Raw genomic sequence first — 16,298 nt, 5'->3', positions numbered from 1 at the left:
TTAGATGTTTGCGTATTAAAGCATTGTTCAAGTTCAAAAGAAAGAAAGAAAGAAAGAAAGAAAGAAAGAAAGAAAGAAAGAAAGAAAGAAAGAAAGAAAGAAAGAAAGAAAGAAAGAAAGAAAGAAAGAAAGGAAGGAAGGAAGGAAGGAAGGAAGGAAGGAAGGAAGGAAGGAAGGAAGGAAGGAAGGAAGGGAAGGAAGGAAGAAGGAAAGAAAGAAAGAAAGAAAGAAAGAAAGAAAGAAAGAAAGAAAGAAAGAAAGAAAGAAAGAAAGAAAGAAAGAAAGAAAGAAAGAAAGAAAGAAAGAAAGAAAGAAAGAAAGAAAGAAAGAAAGAAAGAGAAAGACCTAGCAATTAGGAAAACTTTTCCTTAGACTATGGATAAATGAAAACATGAAAATAGTAGATATTGTATGAAGGTCTTCCTTACTGAGCATTTCAAACAGAATGTGATGGGAGGGGTGAAAGTTGCCCTTGCCTGTGTATATCAGGACAAAAACATAAATTAGACTTAGAAACTCTGCTGGGCCAAAAAGTGGTTATAGACAGTCTCCTCTGAGGTCACAGTCTCTCTAGCCCTGGGAAGTCAGCATGATCTGCCTCCCGTTGACCGGGCTTTAAATCCAGTTAGACAGTTGTTGGTTGCCACAAAGATATGAGTGCCACTGTTGTGCGTTGTGCCCTTACATAAATCTTGCTGTCCTGCTCGTTGCTGCAGATCACAGGAATCATGGCTGAATAGGATTAGGGGTTACGTTGTCGTATGTTTACTTCGTGTTTACTTGGTAGCAAACTTGAGGTGTGTGTGTGTGTGTGTGTGTGTGTGTGTGTGTGTGTGTGTGTAACAGTCACAAAGAAAATGAAGCCATGGATTTGGAAGGGAGCAGGGGTGGGGTAATGTGGGGATTTGAGAAGAGGAAAGTGAATGGGGAAAGTATTGTTATAGTTTAATTTAAAAACAATGAATAGAAACTATGAAGCTTCACTTGAGTAAAGGCTCATGTCACACAAGCCTGGTAAACTGAAGTCAGTCTTTGGAACTCAAAAAGTGGAAGGGAAGAATGAATTTCACATAGTTGCCTTATAACATATGCCAACACACATCGTGTTCACAAAAACAGTAATAACATATTTTTAATTAAAATAAGGGATTTATCTGAAATTTTGTAAAATCACTGAGCCATGATAGTCACAGGTTGCTACATTTTGCTGTCCATATTTTGTAAGTACAAACATGATGGGTATGTTACTTCTTGCCTCCAGAAATAAACAAGATGCTAAGACAGAAGTGAAGAGATATGATCCAGAATTCTCTTTGTCAACATGTCCTTCCCCATGAACTCTTCCTTCTTCCTTATTTGGTACTTAAACAGTCATGTTAAGAAAGCCCTCAGGCAACAAAGGTGTCTAAGGGGGCAAAAGAACATGCCCGTGAAAGCATGAGGAGTAGAGTTCAAATCCCAAGAACCCACTTAACATCCTGATGCACAGTAGTACTGTTCATAGTACTAGTACAAGAGTACTGTTCATAGTACATAGTACATAGTACATAGTACATAGTACATAGTACATAGTACTGTTCATAGTCCTAGTAAAAGAACATGGGAGACCAAGAAAGGAGAATTCCCAGAGAGTCAGCTATCTTGGAATTCACAATAGAAAAAGACTAAGGAAACCCTGGCTCACCAAACACACTGTGTGTGTGTGTGTGTGTGTGTGTGTGTGTGTGTGTGTGTGTGTATGTGTGTGCATGTGTGTGTGCTCATGTCTACATGGAAGGATACACACATAAACATACTGCACACTCATATTCATGAAGTATGCAGACACACAACAGGTATACCTGCAGATGACCTTCACCAATTTTTTTCTTTTTTTTTATTCGATATATTTTTTATTTACATTTCAAATGATTTCCCCTTTTCTAGCCCCCCCCCCACTCCCCGAAAGTCCTGTAAGCCCCCTTCCCTCCCCCTGTCCTCCCACCCACCCCCTTCCCAATTCCCCGTTCTGGTTTTGCCGAATACTGCTTCACTGAGTCTTTCCAGAACAAGGGGCCACTCTTCCTTTCTTCTTGTACCTCATTTGATGTGTGGATTATGTTTTGGGTATTCCAGTTTTCTAGGTTAATATCCACTTATTAGTGAGTGCATACTATGATTCACCTTTTGAGTCTGGGTTACCTCACTTAGTATGATGTTCTCTAGCTCCATCCATTTGCCTAAGAATTTCATGAATTCATTGTTTCTAATGGCTGAATAGTACTCCATTGTGTATATATACCACAATTTTTGCATCCACTCTTCTGTTGAGGGATACCTGGGTTCTTTCCAGCATCTGGCAATTATAAATAGGGCTGCTATGAACATAGTAGAGCATGTATCCTTACTACATGGTGGGGAATACTCTGGGTATATGCCCAGGAGTGGTATATAGCAGGATCTTCTGGAAGTGAGGTGCCAGTTTTCGGAGGCACCGCCAGACTGCTTTCCAGAGTGGTGTGTACCAATTTGCAACCCCACCAGCAGTGGAGGAGTGTTCCTCTTTCTCCACACCCTCTCCAACACCTGCTGTCTCCTGAATTTTTAATCTTAGCCATTCTGACTGGTGTAAGATGAAATCTCAGGGTTGTTTTGATTTGGATTTCCCTAATGACTAATGAAGTTGAGCATTTTTTAAGATGTTTCTCCGCCATCCGAAGTTCTTCAGGTGAGAATTCTTTGTTTAACTCTGTACCCCCATTTTTAATAGGGTTGTTTGGTTTTCTGGAGTCTAACTTCTTGAGTTCTTTATATATATTGGATATTAGCCCTCTATCTGATGTAGGATTGGTGAAGATCTTTTCCCAATTTGTTGGTTGCCGATTTGTCCTCTTGATGGTGTCCTTTGCCTTACAGAAACTTTGTAATTTTATGAGGTCCCATTTGTCAACTCTTGCTCTTAGAGCATATGTTATTGGTGTTCTGTTCAGAAACTTTCTCCCTGTACCGATGTCCTCAAGGGTCTTCCCCAGTTTCTTTTCTATTAGCTTCAGAGTATCTGTTATGTGGAGGTCTTTGATCCATTTGGATTTGAGCTTAGTACAAGGAGACAAGGATGGATCAATTCGCATTCTTCTGCATGCTGACCTCCAGTTGAACCAGCACCATTTGTTGAAAAGGCTATCTTTTTTCCATTGGATGTTTTCAGCCTTTTTGTCGAGGATCAAGTGGCCATAGGTGTGTGGGTTCATTTCTGGATCTTCAATCCTGTTCCATTGATCCTCCTGCCTGTCACTGTACCAATACCATGCAGTTTTTAACACTATTGCTCTGTAGTATTGCTTGAGGTCAGGGATACTGATTCCCCCAGAATTTCTTTTGTTGCTGAGAATAGTTTTAGCTATCCTGGGTTTTTTGTTGTTCCAGATGAATTTGATAATTGCTCTTTCTAACTCTGTGAAGAATTGAGTTGGGATTTTGATGGGTATTGCATTGAATCTGTATATTGCTTTTGGAAAAATGGTCATTTTAACTATATTGATTCTACCGATCCATGAGCATGGGAGGTTTTCCCATTTTTTGAGGTCTTCTTCCATTTCCTTCTTCAGAGTCTTGAAGTTCTTGTCATACAGATCTTTCACATGTTTGGTAAGAGTCACCTCAAGATACTTTATACTGTTTGTGGCTATTGTGAAGGGGGTCATTTCCCTAATTTCTTTCTCAGCCTGCTTATCCTTTGAGTATAGGAAGGCCACTGATTTGCTTGAATTAATTTTATAACCTGCCACTTTGCTGAAGTTGTTTATCAGCTGTAGGAGTTCTCTAGTGGAGTTTTTTGGGTCACTTAGGTAGACTATCATGTCATCTGCAAATAATGATAGTTTGACTTCTTCCTTTCCAATTTGTATCCCTTTGACCTCCTTATGTTGTTGAATTGCCCGAGCTAGTACCTCAAGTACAATATTGAAAAGATAAGGAGAAAGGGGGCAGCCTTGTCTGGTCCCTGATTTCAGTGGGATTGCTTCAAGTTTCTCTCCATTTAGTTTGATGCTGGCTACCGGTTTGCTGTATATTGCTTTTACTATGTTTAGGTATGGGCCTTGAATTCCTGTTCTCTCCAAGACTTTAAGCTTGAAAGGATGCTGAATTTTGTCAAATGCTTTTTCAGCATCCAATGAAATGAGCATGTGGTTTTGTTCTTTGAGTTTGTTTATGTAGTGGATTGTATTGATGGATTTCCATATATTGAACCAACCCTGCATTCCCGGGATAAAGCCTACTTGATCATGGTGGATGATCGTTTTGATGTGTTCTTGGATTCGGTTGGCAAGAATTTTATTGAGTATTTTTGCATCGATGTTCATAAGGGAAATTGGTCTGAAGTTCTCTTTCTTTGTTGGATCTTTGTGTGGCTTTGGTATCAGCGTAATTGTACACTCTCTCTCGCTCTCTCTCTCCCTCCTTCCCTCCCTCCCTCATATTAAAAACAAACCTTAGCATCTTTTCTATGGTGATGATGCCATCTCTGAGTTTTGCATGAATCAGTCACAGTGTTTGACACCTATTTTGTTGCCCTTGAATGATTTAGCAAAATATCCTAATCTATTCTATTTAGTAACTGGAAATTTATCAATGTCATAGCAACCAAAGGTCATAGGAAGCACAGCTTCTACATGAAGCAATCAAGCAGCAGTTGTTGTGTTCCTATAGCACATTATTTTTTTGGAAAGGGCAACAAAGACTAGACTCTGGATACTGTCATTCTATTCCTGGGGATACATGCACAACTCTATTGCTTTACACACTGGTTGTATTGAAGACAACTGCATTGAAAGAATGGAGTAAAAGTTTCTTTTCAGGCATCAGTAACTGGCAACAGGAAATTTAAAATGTTTGACTGAATGGAAATGACAGTGATATCACATTAATCAAGTCCAGGGATAATAAATATACATAACTTAAACATTTTAGTGATAAATCAAGTTTAGTATGCCTTGTAAATATGAAACATGGTTATGAGACTGGAAAAAAGCAGTAATGAAATACTGTGAACGCTACCAAGAATGAGGGTTAGGCATTAGTCACTATAGATGGTTAAAAAGATGCCTTACTGAGAAATAGCTTGCAAGGTGTTAAATTATATATTAATTTATCACCTAGTATACTCTACATTAGTCCACAAAGTAACTAGACCTGGATTTTGACCATTTTTTTACCAAAAAAAGAAAAACAATATACAGTCACATACCAACCGTGGCTTCTTCACACTTCCATGACATCTTGAATGTTCTTCTGATGAAACTTGTATAGTAGGTTCTACTAAAATTTCATACAAGTGGTTAAAATTAATAATCTGAAGAGTCAGAAAATGATCATCTAGGAGTAGGGGGAAGAGGAAGGGGAAGAGGGAAAAGAAGAAGAAGGAGGAAGAGAAGAGGAAGGAGGAGGAAGAGGAAGAGGAAAAAGAGGAAGAGGAAGAGGAAGAAGAAAAAAGAAGAAGAAAAGAAAGAAAGAAAGAAAGAAAGAAAGAAAGAAAGAAAGAAAGAAAGAAGGAAGGAAGGAAGGAAGGAAGGAAGGAAGGAAGGAAGGAAGGAAGGAAGGAAGGAAAGAAAGAAAGAAAGAAAGAAAGAAAGAAAGAAAGAAAGAAAGAAAGAAAGAAAGAAAGAAAGAAAGAAAGAAAGAAAGAAAAAAAACGACGATGGCCTTGGACATTATTTTAACAACTAAATATTTAAATTAATTAATATTTATTTACTAGCTTAGGAAATGTATACAACTCTCAAGAATTCCAGGCACATATGTCAAATATGCATGCAAAAGCTGCCCAAGTAGACAGAAATGAATATATACATAGAAACTAAATTGATGATAATGTGGAGTCACATAAAGCCACACTGCCCACTATTTCTGCCTGAGGAGAAGAATGTATCAAAGATTTACTTTCTTACAAGTTCTTATACCTCATTATGCAAACACCTTTTTCCCCATATTGCAAATGTGTGTCTCTTACTTTTTGACACACCTTTTCCTTTTCCTAAAATTCAGAAAGGATGTGAAGTCTTCCTGAATTCTCATTCTCCAAGTCAACATGTACTTTTCTCTGAACTACCTTGGAATTTCATCCTTTTTCAAATGTCCCCTTCCCATTTGAAGTGTCAATTATTTCTTTAGATAGCTAACTTTTTACTTTCTGGCCTAAAAGTGACAATGTTTATACCACCATTTTCAGTTTTGAACATTATTATTATTATTATTATTATTATTATTATTATTAATCATGTTATCATCATCATAATTATCATTATTTTATAAGTACGGCTGTTTTGTCTGCGTGTATATCAGTTACCATGTGTGTAACTGGCGATTATAGAGCACAGAATGAGGCTTCAAATCGCATAGAACTAGAGTTACAAAGGGCTATGAGCCATCTTGTGGGTAAAGGCAATTGAGTCAGGGTGCTCTGAAGGAGCATTCAGTGGTCTTTGTAAAAGTATCTTTTATTTGCCTGATGAAATTGTCAACTCAGAGGCTTACTGCTATTAAGTTCACCCTTTCTCATTCTTTCTGAACTCTGGCTGGCTGGTTCAACAGTTGTTCTGGCCCAAACTATTCTTCAAGATGACTGATTCAATCTGGCTTCTCTCAGTTTCTCACTGAATTGCTCTGCTTAGCCTAAAACTAATTCTGGCAATTTGCCTAGTCTTCTGGCTCCTTCTTATTCTCTGGCTTCAACTGCCTCTGCTGACCTGCACTGAACTGCATCGGCTCACAAGCGAACTCAGCTTCATTGCCCTGGCACCCGACTGACTCAACTCCCAACTGACTCTCACCGAGCTTCTCCTAAATAGCTTTTCTTTCCTGTACTCTTCTTGTGAAAGTTGGACATACCCCATCTCTGACTCATTCTGTCAAATCTTTCTCTGATCCATCACTTTGTCTCTCCCCCAATTTGAAGTCACTTTCAAACATAGCTGCTTTCCTCTATAAACTAACCTGACCTACATTGGTTGGGATTAAAGGTATGTGCTAAAGACTTCTCTGCAGTCCAGCCAGAGTAGCCATGTTGCTGGATTAAAATTCCTCTACAACTTTTAGCCACTGAGCTATTGCTCCAGCTCCTATTTAGGTCATCTTTTCTTGTATAAGTAGGGTCTCATTTACTTTACTTAATAAGTGTTCACTAACTTCTTACTGGTCCCTGCCCTGGACACAAATGTTTCTGTGATGTTCACGCACAGGTACTACCTCGGGTGATTCCTGAAGCTTGAGAATGGGTAAGTGAAGAGACGTGGAAGGTGGCACAAGAGGAGAAGTGTTGGATAGAAGGAGCCACTGTCTTTGACAATAACTTGAGTACACATACCACTGTCTATAGCTGCCTATCATCATTTACTATAAAGAAAACCTGTCCATTTAAGACTTGGTATTTCAGGGACTGGAGAGATGGCTCAGCGGTTAAGAGCACTGACTATTCTTCCAGAGGTACTGAGTTCAAATCCCGGCAACCACCTGGTGGCTCATAACCATCTGTAATGGGGTCTGGTGCCCTCTTCTGGTGTGTCTGAAGAGATTAGTGGTGGTGTGCTCATATGCATTAAAAACAAATAAATAAATTTTTAAAAAGACTTGGTACTTCTTTCCCTTAATGCATTGGGAAATAAGGCACACACTGGCTTTAGGTTCCATTGCTCATCTCTGAGACATTTTGTTACTTCTGTCTTACTTATCTTCTTCCTCCACTTACAGCACAACTACCCTTCGTTCTGTAAAGCACTTATTTCCAGAACCTCCACTAAAACCACGGCATGATTTCCACGCATTTTCTCTTTCTAACTCCTCCCACTTTAATCTTTGCTCCCTCTTCCTAAGCACTGCTCTGTTTCCTCAAATTCCCGTTTTAAATAGAAGGCTGATGCGCTTTATCCCACTGCAGATTCTCCATTAATATCTGGATGTGAATTCTTTCAAAAGCTTGAGAACACACCCGCACCTACCATCACTTAGGACTTTCTGGTTCATAAATATTTACCGGGCAGCTTGCTTTAGTAAAGACAGTGTTCTCTGTCTTCCTGTATCAGTGGGCACTCCCTGCAAAGCCTTTTTGTTTTGGTTGTGAGCCATCTCCGCAGCCCAACAATAGCTCTCTAATAACAGTTCTCACCTTTGTATTCACCAGCTCTTCTGCGCCTTCTGCTCTTCTCGGGACCCACAGACACTCGGGCACTCCACTTAATCTGAAACCGCTCGAAGAGGGGCTGGTGAAATGAGCATCAGTGAGAAGCTGCCAGTGTTTCCTAACATCATCTTTTCCTTTCTCTAAACCAGTGACATATAAGTTAAAGTCACGTGTGTAGAAAACCAAAAATGTATTTTGAACACAGATCCTTACATGTACTCTCTAAATACATCTGCATTTTCTTTCATTTGGGAGGAGACATAATTATATAAGAGTCTATACCGGGCATCTCTGAACAAGAAGTTAGCTTCAGAATGCCTAGATTGTTTGCAATAATCACAAACCACCAGAATTGTGAGAATGTATATGAAAACCAATCTTATTCCCCTCTTGCTGTTAGAGAATTAGGTACTGAGATGCTTTTCAGGGACAGAGGTGCTTTTTGTTGCAAAACAAAATAAAAGACAATAAAAGAGCCTCTCTACCATGTCCTCTTGGAGTTTCCCTGATCACTGTTATAAGATTAACATTATACAGGTGGTGGTGGCACATGCCTGTAATCCCAGCACTCTGGGAGCAGAGGCAGGCAGATTTCTGAGTTCGAGCCCAGCCTGGTCTACAGAGTGAGTTCCAGGACAGCCTGGGCTATACAGAGAAATCCTGTCTTGAAATAACCAAATCAAAAAAAAGATTAACATTATAAATATATTAAAAAGTCAGTGCTTTCAGTAAGAAAAGATCTGATTACATAGAGACCACATCACATGGGAAACTTTCTTAGGATAGCAGTTAATTAAAATCATCAGAAAACTACATATACCATACAAGTTTTTAAAGTTATGAAAGAATAATAAAAACTATATGAAGCATCCAAAATAGTAGAACATAAAAACTAAGCTCCTAAAATGAATCTGGTATTGAGAGCCACATCTATGTCCACACGCCATGACTAGTGACTGGTGGTTATTTTCTTTTCTGCTGCCAAGACAATGGAGAATATAAAGACACTGAGGATGAGAAGTGTTTTTTAGTTACGTCTGTGATGATAGATGGTACATTAATGAATAAAATACAGCAATTTCCTCTCCAATTCATTTGACCAATTGTGAGCCCAAACACGAATTCTCCACTTCATTGCCTATGTCCTGTCTGTATGTAGTTGATTTACTCTTCTGTCTGTTGTCTCTCAGGTGTGTGTGTGTGTGTGTGTGTGTCTGATCTTTCTGTTCTATATCTGTGCTTGTACCCGTGCCTTTGTGTGTCTGTATTGGCTTCTATACCTAACAAAGGGCTTTGCTCAGTATTTGTATAACAGTATAGAAAATATGGGGAAAGTAACAGGGACATTTTTTACAGAAATATTTGATAGAGCTTTAAAGGGAAGGAATCACCTTTCTGACCTTGAATACCACTCAAAATGGCAAACAGCTGTTATCAACTATATCCACACACTGCTTCCAATACTTATGAGAGCTGAATTGTTTAAGGTTGCTGTCACCATGTTAGATATGATTAACACAACACACACATATGCACATACATGATTCTGTCCAGGGAAAAGGAATGGTACATAACTTGAGATTAATGTGACACATTTAGCTCAGGTTGTAAAACTGATTGCATAATCAAGGCACAGTGAGGTTTCTTAAATTGTCTGACTAAGCTGAGTATGTAATAGGATACCAGGCTAAGTGCAATGATTTTAAGGTAGATTATTAATTTAGTTGCAAGGTCCAGCAAAAGTTCAGTCTCTTTGGTGTCTAGACATATTTTGATAAAAGTGTCATGATAGATCTCTACACTCATATATCATCTTGTTAGAATGTTCAGCCATTGGGGATGATCATCATAGCAGGTTCAGGGGGGTTCACTCTTCTACTGTTCATACTTTTAGCTGCTAAGCCTTAGGTTCAAGCTGATCTCTATACTGGGATACAGAACTCTAGAAGTTAGAAAAGGTTTCTGTGCAATCTATGATAAGTGGATATTAATTAGCCCAGAAGCCCTTTGTACTTTGTACCCAAGGCACAAATTGCATAACAAATGACTCCCATGAAGAAGTATGGAGAGGGTCCTGATCCTGGAAAGGTTTGATCTAGCATGGGAAGGGAATATAAGGACAGAGAAAAAGGAGGGAGGTGATTAGAGAAGGGATGGAGAGAAGAAGGTTTATGGGACATATGGGGAGGGGGGATCTGGGAAAGGGGAAATTATTTAGAATGTAAACAAAGAATATAGAAAATAAAAATAATAAAAAAAGAAAAGGTTTCTGATGAAAGGAATCCAAGGAGAAAGCTGAGAGAGAGTTAGTTACTGAGTATTCTGAAAACATTATGCATGGCACAATAGACAACACGTTCTAAAATTAGATATCATGTGCTAGACGTGATCTTATTATGATAGTGAGGCATGGTGTCTCACTAGGACTGTGTAACTTAGAACTGCCTAGCCTGTTGTAAATATTCACTAGTAAAAACAATCTTTAAAAAAAATAATGTAGTCCTGAATACCTTCCACGGCATCTTGTCACTGCCAACCCGTCCTGTCTGGTCCTCCTCTGGCCTTAGTTGTACTGTTGTGGCTCCTGAGAGATACATATGTGTCGTTAAAATCAGACATGAGGTCTAGAAAATAACTGTAACAATCTATTTAACTGGCGATAGACATGTTGAAAATGAAGTCATGAAGAATTGGGTTTTTAACAATTAAATGCTCATTTCAGCTTAAATTTCAACTAGATGTTTACTGGCTTGGGAAATGTTATTTTCTAAAGAGTCGTGCACCAAACAGACACACCAGAGGAGACACAATGTTGACATTAAGGACAAAGGGGCATGCACAAGGGTTTCCAGTCAACAGAAACTAGCACAACTCTGGAAACAAAATTGGTTTTAGGTACATGAAATCACATATAGCCACACTGCACACTGTTCTCTACTTTAAACATTTATTAGGCATTTTCTGAATTACGACTTCTTCCATCTCATTATGTGAACACCTTCCTTATATCTGAAATGCCTTTCTATAGGAATCTGACAAATGGCTCCCTTCTTAGAAGACTTGCTACAAATTAGGCCATCTTCCTTGATTCTATCTGCAATCTTTAGTTTGACATGTATGGTTTTCCCTTAGTTGCCTAAAAGGGCTTACTTTTTTCCCAAAGCTTTACTTTCTCTTTAATTATTTCTCTTTATTTATTTCTTCAGATACATAACTCTCTTCTTTTTATTAAATTATTATTTGTTTTGTATACATTTATTGTGTTTATATCATCATTCCCTCCTTTTTTAAAATTTTTTTATTCGATATAATTTATTTACATTTCAAGTGATTTCCCCTTTTTTAGCCCCCCCACTCCCCAAAAGTCTCGTAAGCCCCTTCTCTTCCCCTCTTATGTACCCTCTCTCTAGCCCTCCCATACCCCCCAGGACTTTTCTTTAAATATTATTACAAATTCCCCCTCTCTCTTTTCTCTCTCTCTCCCTCTCTCTTCTCTCTCCCTCCCTCTCTCCCTCCCTCTCTCCCTCTCTTTCTCTCTTTCATGTGTGTGTGCGTGAGTGTGTGTGTGCATGTGTGTATGTGTGTGTATAAAGTTACAAATATAACCTGATGACTCTGCTCTGTGCTACTTGGATGTGTATGTTATTTGGACTGGCCACTTGGTGCTGAATAAGCACCTAGAAAGCTAATCCCTTGGCTGTAAGCAACAGCTGGCTTAATTAGATTCACAACCCTGTCTGGAGAGAAAGCATCCCTGATACTTTAAACTTAGTGAATGAATGACCTGAGGCTTGTGAGGCCATGGGACCTGGAGGACTACCTACTACCATCACTTTCCTGAACCCCTACAATCTCTAACTTCATTCTACTTATCCTGAAACCCACAGAGAAGTGTAGCTCTCATCCCTCATCCAAGTACTTTCTTCAAACAATAAACAAAGACCATTCCAGAAGGCATAACTGATATTTTGGAAACCCATGCCCCATTGATTCACCTACAGCAAAACCCATACACCTGCAACTTCGAGAATCTGGCAGATAAGGGGCCTAGAAAATCATATGAAGCTAGATGCAGGACATCTACTGTGGGATTGAGTCTTCTTCTGTATATGACAAGGAAGCTACCACCATAAAACCTAAACAATGTGGTTGTCAAATTAAGACCTGTACAATGAACAAACCATTTGATATAGCAAAGTGTGTGGGGAATTTCAAATTTCCTCACCCCTAGATGAAGGGCTACAGGCAATTATTGGCTGCTGAGAGAGAGAGAGAGAGAGAGAGAGAGAGAGAGAGAGAGAGAGAGAGAGAGAGAGAGAGAGAGATAATTCTTATTTCTTGACTAAGGAGAATATTTTGAATCATTTTTAGTATAATCAATGTCACATTTGTTTTACTCAATAATTATTTCTTGTGTTCTTAGTAGGTTCATGTCTGCTGAATATAAACAAATATGTCTGTGATGATCATACACATTATTGTCTGAGGTATCTCCTAAAGAGAGAATTTAGGAAGATAGAGAAATCAAAATAAATTGGAAGGCAAGACATGAGAGGTAGAAAAGCAGTGAATGGAAAAAGCCAAGAATATGGACAACTGGCCACAGATGCTATGTCTACCTACTGCAAAGAAAACCTAATTCTGTAAGGCTTGGTGCTTTGGTTCTACTAAGTCTCTTAGACTCTTTAGTATTCTCTTTCTACATTTATTAAAAAAAAAAAAAAAAACTCTCGTAATTTATAAAGAACTTATTTCCATGTTGACCTCTGTAGGCAACTCTAAGATTTTCCTCCTTTGGTTTCCTAAAATTTCTCCCATCCCAATCTGTGTTACCTCTTCTTATTCCTCTATTTCCTAAAATAACTTATGTTAATCCAATACTTTGGTAATCACACTTTAAACTATTAGTCACACTTTGCCTCCATCAATGACACTCTAACTATAACTTCTCTTAGAAGTCCAAGAGGCTGTAAACTTTTAGCCCAGACATCATATTTGGGCTTTGATTCGTGTTGTGTAAGTAATCATGAGTGTCTGGGAAGTTGTCAACCATATCAACCCTTAAAGAATACTTACTCTCCTTCTACCAGCATTTTTTGACCTCAAATAGCTCCTCAGCCAGGGGTAGGACATCGTATACACTTCCTCTCTCCATGGTGAGACTTTGGAATTTGTGTGGGTCTCGGGCCTGCTTCCACAGGCACTGAGTTTACATGTATAACTACCCTGCTATGCCTGAAAAACTCTGTTTTCTGCATTCATCCACTGCCTTCTGGCTCCTGCAATCTTTCCATTCACTCTTCCTCAAGATCCCTGAGACATAAGAGGAAGTGATGACATAGGTGCCGTTTGGGTTTGAACATGACACGGTCTTGGGTTTGAACATGACACGGTCTTGCTGTCTGTTGGCCAGTGGTGGGCCTCTATTGTGACTCATCATCTACTGCAAGAAGCATGTCTGAGGAGGATGAAAAAGTGCCCTAATTTATGTGTCTTGTAATAAATAATTAATTGTTGCTTTAATACTATATCCATTTAGCAAAGAATAATATTACACTCTCACCAAGGGCTTATGACTTGTCTAGCCACAGGTTCTTCAGACTATAATGATGGCATGTATAGGCTTTCTGTGACTTGGGCTTAAAATCCTGTTAGAGAGCGGTTGATTACTCCTTTAAAATTTCTGCTCCAATGACACCAGTGGACGAATCTTGTCAGGCTACTCACTGAGGCTCACAGGGTTTACAGCTGGGTAGTGTTGATGATTACCTTTCTTCTATGGTAGCATGCATAGCATATCCCACCCCATCAATGCTATCCAGTAGAAATAATGCTCCTGTATGAGTAGCACCTGGAGTCCTCTGGAATCTTTGATAAACTGTATGGTATCTTCAGATATTCAGTCTTACTATAAAGTTGTTGATGGGAACCAAGTAATGGCAATAGTCTCTAATGTTTTTGTCTTTGTCTCTCAATTGCCAACAATTGGGTCTTGTTAGCATGTGGTGTCTAGTAGGGGCACTGTATACTTGTCATAGAGTAAATCCATTAAACTGTGGGGGTGTATGTGTGTCTGTGTGTCTATGTGTATGGGTGTGTGCGTGTTTGTGTCTGTCTGTCTGTCTGTCCTAATCATCCACTTTAATGTTGCTTGCAAGCATATGTGTTTAGGAATGAACATTGTCACTGTATATTGTTTCAGGGTAACACCCTTACAGAAGACAGTATATGCTATAGTCACTAACATCCTGTCATAGGTATAGCTGGTAAAGGCTTTGTCTAGGCTGCTTCTTCACTGAAATGATATCTTTCACTATGCAGAAGCTTTGGTAGTGGTCTCAGTTGTCAATGGTTGTTCCTAATTCCTGCATTCATGAAGTCCTGTTCAGGAAAGTCTTTCTATGCCTGTAAGTTTAAGCCTGTCTTACACCTCTTTCAGATTCAAGGTAATTTAATCTTTTGGTGAGGTCACTCACTTGGTGGAAAGAGAAGGACAAAGTTTCATTCTTCTCCATGTAGATATCTGCTTTGGACAGCACCATCTGTGAGAGATGCTGTCTTTTCTCTAATGTGTCATTTTGACATCTTTATCAGAAACTGGATGGTCAGAAAGGACTGTGTGCTTTTTTTGGACCCTTGATGCTTCTCCATTATTCAATGTGTCTGTTTTACACCAGTACCATGATGTTTATATTTCTATAATTCTAGAGTATAACTTGAAGTCAGAAGCACTGATACCTTTAGCAGAATTTTATTGTTGAAGACTGTCTTATATATTCTGAGGGCTTTTTATGTTAGAAATGAGTGAATATAATCAAAACACATTTAATGGGGTTCTCAAGGAATTAATAAGAATATTTTAAAAACTGTGCCTTCTAAGCTGTGCCAAGTCCACTGAGGAGATGTTATAAGTAAGACATACCTTCATATGCTGGGTAAATTATGAACAAGAAGCTGTGGTTATTTGAATAGACTCAGTCCCATAGGCTCCTGTGTTTGAATGCTTGGCCGACAGAAAGTGACACTACTAGGAGGTGTGTCTTTGCTGGAGGAAGTGTCTCATGATGGGGATGGGCCTTGAGGTACTATGCTCAGGCTCCACCCAGAGTGGAAGAGAAAGTCTTCCTGGCTGCCTTTGGATCAGGATGTAAAACTCTTGGCTCCTTCTACAACACCATGTCTGCCTGGATGCTGCCCTGCTCCCTGCCATAATGATAATGGACTGAAGCTCTGAAACTGTAAGCCAGCCCCAATTAAATGTTGTCCCTTATAAGAATTGCCTTGTTTATGGCCTCTCTTCACAACAATAGAAACCCTAACTAAGACAAAGCTATCACTCAAGTTAATTGGTGGCAGACATGTCCAAGCCATACTGTACTGTGGGACTTTGCTGCCTTCATGAATCGTGTGGTGGTGAGTGTGTGGAGATGGCAACTAACAGGCAGCAAACACTGGAACTGTCATCATACAAAGAAGCAGTGTCAACATGGTAGTAGCCTTAGTTTGAACGATGGCTATTCATCAGAGGAGTGCCTCATCATGAGATACTTCCTCCAGCAAATACACAGCTCCTAGTAGTGTCACTTCCTGTCTCTCCAAGTGGTCTGTTTTAAAATTATGTAATACTGGGTCATATACAATTTCATAAGGTACTCTTGTAATGTCTTATTAATGTAAAATTGATAAGATGATAAGTGACATTCAGTGTTCTGGTTTTACTCTGAAATTTTGGGGAGAGGAGGGATTCTCTTTGGTGTGGAGAGAGTATCTCTGTCTTCCTGATTTGAGAGGCATTCTTACAATGACATTTTATTAAAAGAGTTCTCACCCTTCTCTTCATCGACTCCCATGTTTTCTCCTCTTTCTTCAGGATTCAAAGACACTGGAGAATTCCACCTTGGTTGAAATCGCTCAGCGATGGGCTGACAAAACAAACATCCGTAAGGAACTGCACAGAGATTTCCTAATACCTTACCAAGGTACAGCTAGATCTTCTTATCAATAGCAACTAGATATCAACAGAAGATGCATGTACAGGAAAACAAACTCAAGATCCTTATTTGTGCTCTCTATATCAATCACATCTGCATTTTTCTTCATAGGGTAACTGACTGCAGAAGTTCAGAGGAGACATCATCACCGA

At 39.1% G+C, this 16,298-nt stretch overlaps 1 protein-coding gene across 1 annotated transcript in view; it reads right to left on the bottom strand.

Moving 5' to 3' along the window:
- Potea (POTE ankyrin domain family member A) overlaps nt 1-16,298 on the bottom strand; it is a 172,068-nt gene that overhangs the window by 45,810 nt on the left and 109,960 nt on the right. The window contains exons 45-48 of the mRNA XM_052162877.1: nt 15,984-16,077; nt 10,666-10,739; nt 8,141-8,234; nt 5,228-5,298 (exon numbers count right to left, since the gene is read on the bottom strand). Coding sequence (XP_052018837.1) covers nt 5,228-5,298; nt 8,141-8,234; nt 10,666-10,739; nt 15,984-16,077 — 333 coding nt within the window. The remainder of the gene's footprint in view (nt 1-5,227; nt 5,299-8,140; nt 8,235-10,665; nt 10,740-15,983; nt 16,078-16,298) is intronic.

This window comes from Apodemus sylvaticus, chromosome 18 (assembly GCF_947179515.1).
Source record: "Apodemus sylvaticus chromosome 18, mApoSyl1.1, whole genome shotgun sequence".
In the NCBI taxonomy this organism is placed as follows: Eukaryota; Metazoa; Chordata; class Mammalia; order Rodentia; family Muridae; genus Apodemus; species Apodemus sylvaticus.
This window is presented reverse-complemented; position numbering and strand designations above follow the sequence as displayed.